The 16,073-nt window shown below is 42.6% G+C and overlaps 1 protein-coding gene across 3 annotated transcripts in view; it reads right to left on the bottom strand.

Annotated features, from left to right (window-relative positions):
* Positions 1-16,073, bottom strand: part of hecw2a (HECT, C2 and WW domain containing E3 ubiquitin protein ligase 2a) — a 61,546-nt gene that overhangs the window by 17,944 nt on the left and 27,529 nt on the right. Inside the window, exons 8-20 of one of the 3 annotated variants that reach the window (XM_049593423.1) lie at positions 15,910-16,010; positions 14,965-15,821; positions 11,325-11,625; positions 11,021-11,113; positions 8,697-8,847; positions 8,094-8,200; positions 7,634-7,758; positions 4,717-4,902; positions 4,356-4,490; positions 1,946-2,066; positions 1,760-1,856; positions 1,440-1,523; positions 1,160-1,242 (exon numbers count right to left, since the gene is read on the bottom strand). In XM_049593423.1, coding sequence (XP_049449380.1) covers positions 1,160-1,242; positions 1,440-1,523; positions 1,760-1,856; positions 1,946-2,066; positions 4,356-4,490; positions 4,717-4,902; positions 7,634-7,758; positions 8,094-8,200; positions 8,697-8,847; positions 11,021-11,113; positions 11,325-11,625; positions 14,965-15,821; positions 15,910-16,010 — 2,441 coding nt within the window. The remainder of the gene's footprint in view (positions 1-1,159; positions 1,243-1,439; positions 1,524-1,759; positions 1,857-1,945; positions 2,067-4,355; positions 4,491-4,716; positions 4,903-7,633; positions 7,759-8,093; positions 8,201-8,696; positions 8,848-11,020; positions 11,114-11,324; positions 11,626-14,964; positions 15,822-15,909; positions 16,011-16,073) is intronic. The other 2 variants (XM_049593424.1, XM_049593425.1) reach the window with 2 other exon arrangements.

Below are 16,073 nucleotides of genomic sequence, written 5' to 3'. Positions count from 1 at the left end.
AAATTCTAATTCTAAAATTCTTGGACGTTTGTGCCAAATTTCCTCAAGGTGTTCTCGAGCTATCGCATTCATGAGAATGCAATGGACGAAGACACAGCGACATGATCTTTGACCATCAAAATCGAATCAACTCATTGTTAAGTCTAAGGGGATAATTTGTGCCAAATTTTAAGAAATTCTCTTTAGGTGCTGTGGACATATCACAATAAAAAGAATGGGACAGACATACAGACAAAAAGACAAACGGACAGACAACCCAAAAACAGAATGACTCTGGCCACGACTATCACTGACATGGAGGCATAAAAACACAAATTTTATTGTGGAGACCATTATGTAAATTATTATTTTTGGTTATAAAAAATATACAGTATATTGTCATTTGAGGACATGAGGAGAATAAAGGACAGAAAACTAAAGCCCCTTTTACCACTGCACAAAAAACCTGCTAACATCCGCTAATATCTGGCTTTTTAATGCAATTGGAAAAGGCATTCGGCATTCACACCCAGGTCAAATGACTCTGCAGCAGTCACGGGTATATATTGCCTCCGGTTATGATCAGCAACACAACACCCGGGTGAACGTGCTAAATTTAGCTCTTCTACCGGCACCTCTCCACCAGAAAAAACTGCCCAAACAGTGCTCAAAGACTGATCCAAATTAGTCTGTACTGAGTTTGAAAGCGACTGACTTAGTAAGAGATATATAAACAGAAGCAACCGCTAACATTTTCACTGGCCTCCATGCTCCTCTCTACTGTTTACTTTCCTGTCCTGTCTGTGACGTCGAAAGTGACACATCCAAAAAAAAAAAGAAAAACCACACACAGAATTGAATACTGATCTGCTGCAGAGCCATGTACATAGTGCTGGTCTATTGGCAATGGGAAAGAAGTTTTTAGACTATTTTTAGCAGGTTTATCTGTGTTTAAAAATGTGCTAATTTTAGTGGAAAATGAGTATAAGTGTTATATGTGTTATACGACCAATGTTATATACTGTATGAAGGTACTATGAAATTGTTTCTTTTATTTAGTAAGACAATGTAACCCAAACCTCATGGTGGAAGGTGTGAAATGTAATAAAAAGAAAGAACTTATTAAAAAGGCATATCATGCCAATAAACTTGATGCAGACAGAGTGAGACAGACACTCACCAGGGGAGCTCTGAGGAGACGAGAGGCAGTAACTTGGGTGGAGTAACGGTGGTACATATGACATCACCTCCTCCTCAAATAAGCTGGAGACAAGACATAAGTACACACAGAACACAGTCAGAAAGGAACAGATCTAAGAACGGTGTCGCATCAGCAGTGGGTAAAATGGGAAGTAGACTTATATTTTTAGAAGTGCTGGAGCAAGCTGGTTATAATTTTCACAAGTGACAGATGATCAGTCCCTCACCCGAATACACAAACGCACATGTACTGCACTCACCTAAGCAGCATGACGAGGTCAGCGTCGCTAGAGAGGCGAGCCAGCCCAGTGACTCCTTCACTGCGAATAAACTGCACCTTCTCCCTGCACACATACACACACACACACACACACACACACACACACACACACACGTCAGGGGGTAAACTGACACAGTCCATTAGGATTAAAGGTTAACTGTGTGCTCAGTTTGACTGATGATAATGGAGGTGTTGGGTGTGAGCAAGGCTAGAGAGGAAGAGAGAGGAGAGACAAAGGGAACAATGAGACAAAGACAGGAGGAGGAATGGAGCCGAAAACAGACGGAGTCAGGGACATACTTTAGCGAGTGATTCCTGGCAAGCTCGGGTTGTCTTTCCTGCAGGATCTCGACGATGTTGGGTTGCCGTAGAAACGCCACTATCTTGTCATTGTAGGCTGGAGGAAATGAGAAATGCACATCTATATTTGAGTCTTGTGTGTGTTTACACTTAATGATTGCATACATGTGATTCTGTCTGACTTACCCACAGGTACCACGTCGTGGTACTGACTCCGACTGGAGCCGCTGAAGGTGCTGGATGGTCGGGGCATGACGGGTGGGTTGGTTTGGCGAGAGTCATCCACCACCTGTGACAAAAGGAAGCACTACAGTTCAGGTCGCATCCTAGTTCTGAGGCCGATCCACCCGCCAGTCTTCAGCCAACACTGACCCCAACTCCAGCTGGATACCTATCAGTTCTGCATGTTCTCGCGAATTAACCACAGAACTCTTATCTATGTTTCTGCCAACCATTTTCCAAAGATTTCCAAGCTGCCATTTGTGTCAGTTTATTACAACTGTATAAAAATTGACTTGCAGAGACTTAAACTTGTTTGAAACAGATATTCATCCACGTCTGCCTAGGCTCATATGATGTAGTGAAGACTTTAAAGCAATTTAACAAAAGGTATTACATGTATTTTTTGGAGAAACGGAAGTTACGGGGCGCCCAGTAGCTCAGTAGGTAGGGCAGGCGCCCCATGTACAAAGGTAGTGTCCTTGCCGCAGTGACGGGGGCTCGATTCCAGCCCATTGCTGCACGTTGTCCCCTTTCACGCTTCAAAAACTATCCTGTCATTAAAGGCAAAAAAGACCCAAAACAGAAGCCATATCTATATTGGTATGATTCCAGGGATTAATTTCCAGTGAGAAAAATGCTGTCTTCAGTTAAAGACTATTGTTACATGGTGCATCAACAATCACCTGAAGCTCAATATAAGCAAGACTAATGAGCTTGTAGTGGACTACCAGGAGAGAACACAAAGCTGTAGCCATGACAGTAGACATTGCTTCAAATACGGATGTCGCTGCAAATAAGTTACATATTCTAAAACAGTGGTTCCCAACTGGTGGGTAGTGGATCCATTCTGAATGGACCACTAATGACTTGCAATTGTGTCAAGTTTGTAAATATCACACATTAGTTTTAAGCACAGTAAATTTCCAACAAAGAGCTTGTATTTTGAAGAGTGAGTGCCTAACGGACAGCTTCTTGACAGAGACAGGAAATGAACTCGATGACATGGCCAAACTCAAGTATGATGCTGAATGTATTAACCTGTGTGGACCTTGAACTTCTGACTAAGGGAAATCTGGACTCCCTGGCTGGACCAGTTGGGAGCCACTGTTTTAAAACAGGGATGCTTCACACACATCTTCCCCCCCGACAGCACAGAAGATCTATACAATCAGCACAGTTTCAAAGATTAGTGTCACCAATTCAGTATCTGACCAAATGCCTCCCCTTCTGCTCCTGAGATAGAGAGTTTTCTAGAAAAGTGTTTTTGCAGAACATTATGATGTCACAGTGAAGCTGACCTTTTACCTTTTGGATATAAATCATCATTTTATCCTATTAGACATTTGTGTGAAATTTTGTCATTATTAGCATATGAATTCTTGAGTTATGGCCAAGGACATGTTTTGTGAGGTCACACTGACCTTTGACCTTTGAGCTATAACCACCAAAATCTTAACCGTTCATCTTTGAGTGCAAGTGGAGGGTTGTGCCAAATTTTAAGAAATTTTCTCTAGGCATTCTTGAGATGTTGCGTTCACAAGAACGGGATGGACAGATGGGCATACGGCTGGACGGACAACCGGAAAACCTAATACCTCTGGCCATGGCTTCTGCTGATGCAGAAGCATAAAAATGCATTCTCTTTGTATCACAAAAAGCCAAACCTAGCAAGAAATGGGTCTTTCTGGATGTTGCTAAACAGAAAAATTTGTGATTGCCTGTAATAAAAATGTTATTTTTCAGCAGTCTCAGATATCAGATATTCCAAAAAGCAGTTGAATGCATCAGCATGGATGATTTTTAAAACACATGCCCTGCTACATTAGCATGCAATGCACAGTTTTTTCCTAACAAGAGACCTATCCAAAATCCATTACCTTAACCAGATGAACTGAACCCAATAATGCTGCAGGTACTATTGACTTAAGAGGCAACAAAAACTATCTTTCATGTTCACTATGGCCCCTAGTGTTGATAGGTAGCATACTGTAGTATCAATACTATATTTGACAGTGACTAAGTGATGCTTTGGAAGAGATGAGTGGCAACAAGACAGAAGGAAACTATCTCTCTTCCTTATCATATTTACATACAGTGTGTTTATGAGGATTTCCACTCATTCCAGTATCTCAAAGGACTAGTCAAAGGCAACTACATTTGAGGTCTTAAAATCTTGCATTGAAAGTAGCACTAATGTCCTTGCTCAATGGCTCCACCGCAGGGACTAGCAGGATAACTCCCCTGCCTATGCCCACAATGCAGAAACTAGCGAAGCATTTTTCTCCTTCAAACTGGCCTCTATAAACATTGCAGTGTCTCCTAGCCTTAAGTTGACTCCAGGTGACAAGTGGTGCAGTGGCGGCTAGTCTCTCACCTCCCCAGCACTGTGGCTGCGCTGGCGGCTCAGGTGCTGGCGGTGGGCCAGCAGCCCAGTGGAGCGAGAACTCTGGAGGGGCAGCCGGGGGTCAATGAAGGTCGTGGAGCGACAGTTGTGATCCACAAAGAAGGGCTGAGGATTAAGATGTAAATACCCCTGGTCATGCATTGATGAACCCCAATATGTTCATACAGAAACACATCTTTACATGCAGTACACTAAAAGTAAGGATTATAAAAGGGTAAAGTCTACTGGACAGCTGGGCAGAGATTAAAATCATCTGATGCACATAATGTCAAGTGTAATCCCAGGTAAATAATCAAAAATTGAGGGTTTCCACAAACACACACTCACACACCTTTCCAGTGTGGTCGTGTTTCATCTCCCAGCCGCGGGGAAGCTCCAGCTGCTTGTTGGAGAACATGTTGAGGAAGGTGACGAGGTCGCGGTTGTGCTGGTAGCGCTCAAAGTAATGAGCATCCCGACGCACCTTACTGATCATGTGCTTCAGGCAGGTGTTGCTCGTAAACATGCGGTAGGCACTCTGGGCAGAGAGGGCAGAAAGATGAGGTCATCAGAGAGGGACAAGAAGCAGACCAGAGAACAGCTTTGCCGTCATTTCAGTTCTCTCACTCAAGATGGAAGACAATGTGGATAATATATTCCTAATGCCAGTGTGATGGGTTTTTTTATCCACAAAATGTCCTTAATCAAGTAAATTAAAAATGACTTGAATTAGATGCTAGACATTCTACAGTCTTAAATACCCCAGCTGGCCACCAATAATGTTAGATGTTGATTATTGGTTGAATTTAGGTTGTGACATTGAGCGACCAGAATTCAATGTCAGAACAACACCTAATGCCATCATCAATTGACCAATGGCTAAACCCCGCCCACAAACACAATGAGCCAATCACAGTGCGTATAGCCATTCCCATATACTCAGACATTCTCTGCCTGGATGTCCATTGAAATGCATTACAGAAAGTCAGTTCCGTTCAGTTTTATGAGCTTTTTCTGACATTTGAAGTTTAAAAGTGGGCAAACGGTGTGCATAGGATACATGCAACTCCAACACAAGGTATCCTGAGAGGCTGAGCAACGGGGTGTATTTTTTACCCTTTACTAAACCACATCTCAACCGAGAAAAGTGTCTCCTTTGGATAAAGTTGTGCGGTAGACCACAACATCAACTCAACATGAATAAGATTAACAAGGATGTCTACATCTGTTCTAAGGTAAGTCAAGATCGTGTTTGAGGCAACATATTGTCACTTTGCTGGGAAAAAAAATATAAAGTTATCTTTAACATCTCTAGCTAACGTTAGCTAAAGTTAGCTTAACGTTAGCCCCTAGCTGCGTTGTTCATCACCTTGTTTGCTGGGAGTTGATTAGCCTATTTTGTTCTAGTTTTGTACTTTGGTGATCGTACATCATTGTTAGCTGTTGTCCAAAGGGCTCTAGTTAAACTAATGTTAACTTCTGGAGCCTAGCTTCATTAACTTATCTGTAATCGCAAAGATAACAAAGGTTGGCAAATGTTATGGTGAATGATTCAATGTAAATACTCTAGCACCAAACTAACGGAGAGACACTCTTGGTAAAGATGGTATAAAGGCCATTATCCTTTTCTAATATTCTGAGCCAAAACCCTTAACTTCAGTGGCACTTTGATGCACCAAAATTTCCAGTTTCCAAAGGTTTGTTCACAAATAATTCACAGCCTCATACATTTTACTCTTAAATACATGGTGAAAATTGATTTCTCTATTACTGTTGTGTGTAGACTATTTTCTGACTTATAGAGTGACAAAAAAGATAAACTAAGGCCCTTTTGGTTACTTCTCAATGGCATCTGATTATGTCTCGAAAAATCATCAATTGCTTCCTGCGAAATGCCATGTACTGTGACACCTGCCATAGCGCCAGTCACTGAATGTTGATATTTTGTTTGGGTGAGTGGAGGGGGGCGTGGCTTAGCCATAGGTCAGTTTGAACTGACGAAACATGACGTTGATATTTTGTTGGTTTTAAGATGTGCTGTTAAGCAAATTCCAACAACTTCCAAATGACTCATGCCAACGTCATCTTGATGTAGAACTATGATATTTAGTCATGAGGTACCAAAACCCAAAGTCTGCAAAATGTCATAATCATTATGTACACACAACATGAAACTCTTACGTCATTTGACATTCAAAATATTATCAACCTGATTTTCATTCCAGTCAAATTTAACATCTGTCTGATGCAAGAGTCCGACTTCCTTCTGCCGTCATATTGACACCCTGTGCCCGCTGGGTAGTGTTGGGTCAGTACTGCATACAGTATGGTGTTAAAATTGTGTTAAAATAGGAAAATGTCACATTGCTTTAGTAACTGAATCTATAATGTAGCATTTTCAAGTTATCTTTAAATATTTGCAGTTTTAGAGAAAAATCAGAACCGCATAATACAAAAGAGCGCAGCTCTTATATTGATTTCAGCCATAACTTCCATATAGCATATGGAGCAGGAGACTCACTTTGAATCTTAAGCTAAGATTTGAACCAGTATTTGTTTTGTCAACATTCATAAAAAGCATATAGGGCTGTAGTTGGGACATTTGAGAGCGTGTAGACCCAAACCGACAGTGTGCAGGTGAGGTCGGGACTTCACAAAAAAGTAGCAAGCAGGTAGTAGCAGCATGCATCCAAGAGGAAGCTAAAAAAAACAGCAGACACAGTACTGAAAAAATGCAAATGTAATGAGGCAAAACCGCAAGTCGACAAGCTTGTTGAGTGAATCTCAGTGGGCTTTTACTGTCGCTGTCGAGCAATGCTTAACACTTTTTTTTCTCTGTGCATGCCCAGGTTCTTTGGTATTTGCAACTAAACCTGTCCTGCACATAAACCAAAACTATCTGCATGGCCAGGAACAACTGGAGGTAAGAGAGAAAATGATTTCCATCATTGATCATTGCTTATGAGAAGCTGGTTATCTATTTCAGCACTGTATGACTTCTACTACACAACAACAATGGGCCACACACTCAGCATTGCTACATTACAGTAGTGTACTGAAACGTAGCACTGTGGGCGGCAGACTGACACTATGACTCATTCAGGCAGCATTAACTGTATCTGAGTCCCATGACTGTGGCGAGTGCTAAACCAGTCAAAATGATATGTCTGAGTACAGTGATACTGTATGTCTGCCTGTATGTAGACAGATGTGTGTAAAAGGAGCACAGGATCAAAGGTAACAGAGGAAGTGAAGCATGTTGGACTGACAGGGTTAGAATGCAGCACGGTGAAGAAGTCGGGGCTGCACAGGAACTTGGCGCTGGGCGACTGGAGCAGCAGAGAGAGACGCGAGCGACCGCTGGAGTGAGCAACAGCACTTTCTCGTCGGTATTCTGCAACAAAATCAACACATACTATTCAAACTCCCAGACAGGCAGACACTAACAAAAGACACTTATTTAATTAAAAAAAAACCTCATATTCATATCCAGCATTATTTGTCAGGTTTTAAAGGAAACATCTCCACAGGCTACAGCTATTCTGAGACACAATAGCTTTTTTAGACTCATGGATTACCGTAGTATTTCAAGAGATGAATCATTTTCAAGAGGTGAGTCATATAATTGGGCAAATATTTTTTTCTCAAAAATAGTGCAGAGCTCTGGTAAATGAAACCTCTAATTTTTCAATTTGTGTGTTTTTCTCTAAAAGGTCTATTGACACTAACCAGAAATGGAGTGAGGCAACAGTTCACTTTCTGGTTCAGGAAGCAGGTCAACTGGGGTTTCCTCTGCCCGATCACTGTTTGTTATGGTCCTCCTGATGCTCTGGTACCTGTGATCGAGAGTTAAGAGAAAGTTACTGTAGTGAAAGTATAGTTTTCTACTATTTCAGCAAAGAATGCAGGTTTTTACTTAATAAAACTATGTACTTAAATAATTTCTCTAAAAGTGAAATGAAAAGGGGGGCACTAAGACAGAGGCATGTTAAGCAAGGAGAGATTAATGCAAAAGCTGGTTGAATTTCTCTGCTGAAAGCCTTTGTATACCTTTGTTAATACAAAGTTACATTAGCTCAAAAAACTAAAAAAGATTCAGACAATGTCGCTTTATAAAGAATACAAAACAGAAAAGACAGGTCTGTGACACTGGGGCATTTTTGTCAGTTTGTTTTGATTCTGTCATCTGTTTAAATCCTCTAGTGATAATAGTAAGACCTTGTTCAGTGACATATTGAACATTTTGCTATACTTAATGGCATCAAATAATGGCATTTGCTGCTGAGAAAAACACAATGGTTATTGCAATACATTTCTCTTCACAAAACCCACCTGCGGTTGAGTTGCTCCATCTGCTGAATGGAGTTAGAGCGAGTGAGGCCCTGCGGGGCAGGAGGTCCGGTGGGACGCTGCCATGTGGTGGTTCTGTTCACGTGGTCCACGAAGAAGATCCTCCCATGGCTGTCGATCCGAGCCTCCCAGTCTAAGAGGCGATTAATAATTGATACACAGTAGGTGTTTAATGCCTCAGGGGAACACAACTGTAAATATAAGTGTTAGCCAGCAATTAATGACTTGATAACATCAACAACTGAATAAAGTCATCAGTGATCAGAAATCTTTTATTCTTTATCAACTTCTGGGCAAGTGGCAACCTGTGTGGCTGAAAAATTAAACACTGAAATGCCAAAAACTACAGTTCTTTAAATGGCCACTTGAGGCTGCCTCCAAGAGTGAGTCAATGCTCACAGACCCCCATGTTAAAATCACTAACTTTACCGAAGAAATAAACGTGTTTACAGTCTGGAACAAGAAAACGGTCAGTTAATTTCCCCCTTCATGACAACTGTGACAACCCTGACAACAGGGGGTGAAGTTTTTTATAACTAACTAATTAACATTTTATTACGATTTAAAATTACACATGGTTAAGGGCTGGACACTTTCAGTGACATGCTGTGTGCCAATAGCATCCTAGGCTTCTCAGTCAGATACACCCTTTGCCGCTCCAGAGTGCCTGCCTCTCACCCAAATATGGTCACTTCTGGCTCCAAAAAACCAAGTTGGTGACAGCCAAAGAGCTGAATTCAAGGCTTCAAAACAGGAGTCCACAGTCCACAGACAAATGGATGACATCACGGTAGCTACATCCATTATTGTATATGGTCTTTAATTCTGGGTCAAAATTAACTTTAACAAAACTAAGAGTTTGCCGACATGCTACAGTAGTAGCTCTGTGAGGATGAGCCAATTGATTGAATGATTGAGGGTCCATTCGTAATGGACCCGTGACCAACTTTTCGACCACAGCCCACAAACTCACAAATGACTTACAAATGTGTAAAGTTTGTAAAGAAACACACTTTATTTTGAAGTGCCATTTCCTGCTGTGGAGTGAGTGACTAACGGACAACTATTTGACAGAGACAGCAAAATGGCCTGATGACATGGCAAAAAACAAGTATAACATTGGATGTATTAAACTGTGTGGACCTTGAAGTAATGACTAAGGAGAAATCTGGATCTGGCTGGACCAGTTGGGAATCACTGCTCTAAATGACAATGTTAACATCCTGATGTTTAGCAGCTTAAATGTTTGCCATGTTAACCATCTTAGTTCTGTGAGTCATTACATTTTCTGATATTAATAATAGTAATTCAAGCAAAAGAGCATACGAGTTGTCCGGACATGGTTCTCAACGTGCCGGTGGCTTAGCCAGCAGCTACCAGCTAACAGCTAACTATTAACTCCATAACCAGCACCAAACAACTGCAACATTGCTGACAGAGCTCATGGTGTTAACCAGGGAGGAACAGCAGGGTGGGTGCTACGCCTTTGCGACGAGGCTGTCCCGATATCAGCAGTAACCACAGTTTGAGCGCAGTATGAAGCAGTGGGGATGAGCGAGCCAGTGGGATACACACATACACTAACATGCATGCATGACCAGACCAGCTTATCAGAACAAACCACAGAGAAGCTCAGATTACAACACACACAGAGGGAGTATGACCTTATTCTCTGCTCTGGGTGCCATAACTCTACTATATCCTTATACGACTAATAGTGGTTTGCTGCCATAATGATGTCCTGCATGTTGCATACAGAACCGTTAAGTGATTATGTCATAAACCAAAGTATTGGACAAACTAAAATTCTGACGTGTGTGCGACAGGAAAAGTCAGAGATTCAGTAAAGTTATTTCACTTCTACCAGATTTCACAACAGTCCATCTGATAATCATCACCATATCTTACAGGAAAACCTCAAGGTGGAATTGATGAAAAGTCACAACACCACCAAAAACATTAGGATTTATCATCTGCAGGGCATGAGCGTCTTTGAAAACATTTTTGGTAATCATCAAGATATTTCAGTCTGGAGTGGGTGGACTGATATACTGCTGACAAACACTGGAAGCCCTACTAGTGTGGCTATAAAAAAATGCAAAACCTCAGATAATTTTACTTACATCCTCCTTCCAACATATCTCACTATAGAGTAAGAAAGCCATGTGATTCATTTGTGGCTCAGGATGTGTAGTTTGAGTTAGGGTCATTCAGCATGGACACATACACAAACACAGACACATAAACAAAAAGACACACAGATACAATAGACAAACAATACGGTGCATGCAGACACACACACTCACTGGGAGGTAGAGGCTCGTCCACACGTTGGTATCTGTGGATGTCATGACGCACAGAAGGAAGCGAACGTACAGGATGGCCGTTAACGTGAGTGCCTGAACACAGAAAACATACAAAAGACGGAGGGAATTTTGTTTTAATATGATGAGAATGGTAAAAGTTTAGTTTGTAGTGGCACCTCTGTTCAGCTTAACTTCTAAGCAGGTGAAACACCTTTTGGACAGTAAAATCCAACCAGAGCGCAAACCGTTTAATTTCAAAAATAAATTACTGCCAGATAACACTGAGAAGTTTAAAGCTGAGTACCTTCCTCTCCATCTGTTTCTGTGGTGGCTTGCTCTGAATCAGCAGAGCCAACCTCCTCGTGCGGCTTTGTCTCCTCCCCTTCCTGTTCCTCAGCCATGCCCCCAGCAGCCTGCAGGCTCAGCCTCCTCACAATGATCTCCTCAACCACCTCTCGCTCGAAGGGCGGGGGACCTTCTCCGGCAGCCTCAGTGGTAGTGACCTGCCCACCTCCTTCATCGTCTACAGCTTGATTAGTTGGTGGGGTTCCAGAAATGACGTCTCCCCCTGGATCGATGGCCGTCTCAGCTCCTTCCTCCGCTTCCTACAAAATATCCCACAAAATAAAAAAAAAATAATGAGTGAAAACAACAGACAAATATTGAGTATAGCGTTAGTTCAGGCAGGACAAACTAGTCAAGCTCAGCTCACATCCCAGCTACATCAGCTGATCTCAAACAGCCCAATCAACTGATGGAGGGAGTCAGCTGATAGATCACATGATTCCTTTCTGTGCAGCCAATTGGCAAATCTCATTCAGGGCACCCTATTTAAACTGCTCTGGCCTGCCTACTGTTGGTTCTTCCTCTGCAGGCCGCTTTGCAACCAGCCTCTACCCCAGCTCCTCCTTTTCATGCAGGTTCTAACTTATCAATGTCATTTCTGTTTGTCATTGATTCTCTTCTTGGAGCGTCTTTGCTGCTGCTCTTCCTGCCTTACAACCATGCATAGGTGCATGGAAGGGCAGGGAGGTTTGCTGTCTCTGCCTCAGGTTTTCCTTGTATGCGCATGGAAGGGCGGAGAGGTGTGCTCTCTCTGCCTTAAGGCTTTCCGCGTATGCAGGAGTGGAGAGGTGTGCTCTCTCTGCCTTAGGCTCTCTGTGTAGGCCTGAGGAATGGCTGAGAGACCCCACAACAGAGCCATACTGCCAAATATAATACTGTAAATGGAAATGCTTTTCATTGACTCAAGTTGTCCTGACTGAATGACAATCTTATAGAGGAGGATCAATAAAAAAAAATTACATCACTGAAGTAAGTTAATCATACATATACACTGGTATAGATACAGTCAGGGCCTAATTCACAAAGAATAAACTGTGGCCGCTGATAGCACCTTGAATTGAAGTGTGTGACAGAAGTGCGTTTTGAGAACGACTGCAGACTGCCACCTGTCAACGCATCAATATCTTCAAATGCCATTAAAGTAATAATGATTATAATAATAATGTCAAAATATTATTTACAGACTGATTTAACAGACAATCACTGGAAAGTCTGGGCGAGAGGCTTCCACAGAGGAGCGCCCAGTTTGCACCAGCTTTCTAAAGATGTTATTTACTTCACTCAAACTGCGTGTGGCTATTAGCGCTGGTGTTAGTGAATTAGACGTTGTTTATCACTGAGGCTCATTTGCATAGAAAGGGGCAATTTTTGCGCCAAATATATGCAAATTACCTCATTTAAATACATGCAAATAACACCGGAGCACCGAGATGCAATCTGCTTGGCAGCGCAGTTAGTGGAGCATTTCACCCTCTGCGCGTGCTTTGTGAATTAGACGGTATCTGTTTGCTCCATAAATAAGGTTTACTTACTTACTTATTTTTACTGGTTTAGCAGCCGCAAAAGCCACGCAATCCTTTTGTGAATTCGGCCCTCAGTGTCTAACTATACTTAGGGGGTGGGGTCAGTGAGGGGGAAAACAATCTTTTCCCCACCCTGTCAATGCTGGTAAAGCGTGGTTTCTAAACTAATATTTGGGACACTCTCTCATTTACTATATATATGATGAATTTAACTTACCATGATATCAGCACCTTATAGCCATGAACATTATGGTGTAAAAGACAACATGTTTAAGTGAATTCCATGCACATTTCAATACAGTAAAGCAGCACTGACGTTACTAAATGTCATTAGCCTGTGTTTGTTATCACACAGGGATTTGCAACCTCAAAAACTACACAAACCCCTGGAGGCCAACAACTTTTTTATGTGTCTAGACAATCTAATACTGTTTTGATAAAGCATTAGATCCCTTTTGTTTAACCAGAAACAGCTCAAAAATCGCCATCACCAAAACCACCACACTCAATTTTTTTAAACAGTAACTTTAGCGTGTCAGAGGCAGCATGTTGACACATCTAATTGGAAGAATCAAAGGTTTATTTCAACCAAATCCAAGTTGGTGATTATTAAAACAGTGGAAAGACAAACCAAGATGGTTTCTTTGTGTTTTGTTTTGTTTCTGTCGACTCTGAATAAAGTGTGTGTTACATGGATAAAATTATTGTTATTTTAAATTTAGTCTGGTCTAGTCTTGTCAGACACTTAAAATAAAAATCTGAGCCTGTCAATGGCAAAAATAAGCACATTTATTGGACATAAGTTGATGATACCAACATGCCCTGAGTGTTTACATTGCAGCCTGGCTGCTGCTCTGGCACAGTACTGGACCACTTTGAAAATATATTGTTCCCATTAATAACTTAAACACAAAAACATAGGAAAACAGGGTCTAGGTTGAAAAATACCCTTTAACTCTGAATTTTAAAGTTTATTGGATGTGCAGAAAGACATTCAGCAACTCATCAGCATGTAAGTGAATGCTTTGTTTTCCCCCTCGACATCAAAGGACGTGATGATCTGTGGGCATTCCCAGATATAGGCTACCATCTGTAACTATGCAAGGCATTCACACCAGGCCCCCAGGAAGTACGCCTGGCTTTGATGCCAGTTTTTGTAGTGGCCAAACAATGTAAAAACACCATCACATGATGCATTCCATCAGATAACATTTGGACAGTCCAGAAGAGACACATAATCAAATAATTTCGTCCCCATTCAAGGGAGCAGAGTGCTAAACCAGAGGTATCTCGCTACACCAGCAGAAGTCTCTAGTGTGCCTGCTCTATGGTCCACACAGTGCAGAGGCAGTGCCGATCATACGGATCATTTATACATGCCAGTTGAACTTCTTTGGTCTCATATGCCACTGGGCAACTTTCATGGGAGTAAACAGGGCCACCCAGTTCTCTTTTTACCACCATTCATGATTCACAGCTACTGTTATCAAATATCTGTGAATTACAGAGAGTTAGTCACCTCCAAAGCCAGCTCACAACATGAGGCAGCATTGGCACCATCACCAAGGCAACAAAAGAAAGCTGAGAAATATTGAACTTCATGCAAATATGCATTGGTGCGTAGGCACAAGTGGTAACAGGAAACAGTCATTGAACATTTGTCTAAAAATCCCATCAAAGTGGACACAGATCACTGGTTCCCACTCATGTTCTGTTCCTTGAAAATCACTACTGGTACAAGACAATCAGATAATAGGCAACATTATCCCCACCAAACACACTGCTTGAGAATATGCATTTAACACTGCATGCTGAACGTGGAATGATGGTGCTACAGCAGAGTCTTATGGTGCAGTGTCACGTGAATTCAGCTGGAGCTAGGACTCAGCGGAGACTGCTGCTCAGTACAATGTGTGCACTGTTGGTACAGTAATGACACTCGCCCACAGCAGCTACACATTCACTCAGAGATAAAGAAGATAAAGACATGGAACGAGGAAATTAGACAAAAGCAAAATATACAGAAGATACAGAGTTGAATCTTGGGTCATGACCATATAAGGATAATGAACTCACCACAGCAGTTGTCACTGTGATTGGACAGCTCTCTGATGATGAGAAGGCTGTCTGTGGGGCTGTTGCCATGGAGCAGGTGTCAATCTCTGAGGAGGCGTCCTCGCCAGGCCCCCTTCCTTCATCATGTACTTCACCCTCTGGCATAGCATTATGGGACACAGCCTCTGTGAAAGGAGCCTCCTCCACTTCAGAGAAGACATCTGGCTCCAAAACATCCTCCAGGTCCAGACCTGCCCCTATCTCCAGGGCCACCTCTGCCTCAGGGGGCACGTCTTCTGTCAAAGCGCCTGCACCCTCGGGCTCCTCTTCCAGTATTGTTGGCTCCAGCTGCTCCGGCTTCTGCTTGAGCTCAGTAAACGCATCATCTTCATCAGGGCCACCAACATCTGGAGGTACCCCATTCATCAGCAGAGGTGACAGTGGCACCGGAATAATGTCATTGGCTCCAGACCTCTCATCGTCTTCGTCTGAATCAATGTGCAACATGGCGCTGAGCCTTGTGTGTGTGGGGAAGCTGGAGCGCAGTTTAGGCGAGGCCGCACCCAGGGGTCTTTCACCGGGGCCTTTGGGGGCCTCGATAGCATCAAGGCCCTCACTGAGTGACCTCTGGAGCATTTCATGGCATGACAGGCTTTCATGCTCCACAAATCTACCCTGTGCTCCAACAAGAGGCAAGTCCTTTTCTGGGTAGGCCGTGGCCCCACCTTCCCACATGCTTTGGGAGCCCTGGGAGCCAGTAGGGGAAGGGCCAGAAGAGACCACTCCTGGAAGATGATGGGGCAGGTCTTCATCATCAGAGGGAGTCCCTGGAGCTCCATTTAGGGACGAAATGCCAATGATTGACTCAGGAGAGGCACCTGCGGCAGGCACAAAAGGTTGTGTTGTTAAGAGAAACAAATTTCAAGAAAATGTATTAGTGGCTAATTAAACTAAAGCCAGATTTACCATCAGGCCCAGTCGATGTGAGCTCCACCTTGAACTGCAAATGGCCGCTTACATGTTCAGTAGGCAGGCGCCGACACAGGGGGAAACTCACAGGCTGGACTCTGGACAGCAAAGAGAAAAACAGATACATTAACGCCATGAGAGTAAGTCATAAAAATGTCCTT

The sequence above is a fragment of the Epinephelus fuscoguttatus genome, linkage group LG13, assembly GCF_011397635.1.
Source record: "Epinephelus fuscoguttatus linkage group LG13, E.fuscoguttatus.final_Chr_v1".
Lineage (NCBI taxonomy): Eukaryota > Metazoa > Chordata > Actinopteri > Perciformes > Serranidae > Epinephelus > Epinephelus fuscoguttatus.
The sequence above is the reverse complement of the archived record's forward strand: the minus strand, read 5'-3'. Positions and strand labels throughout refer to the sequence as shown.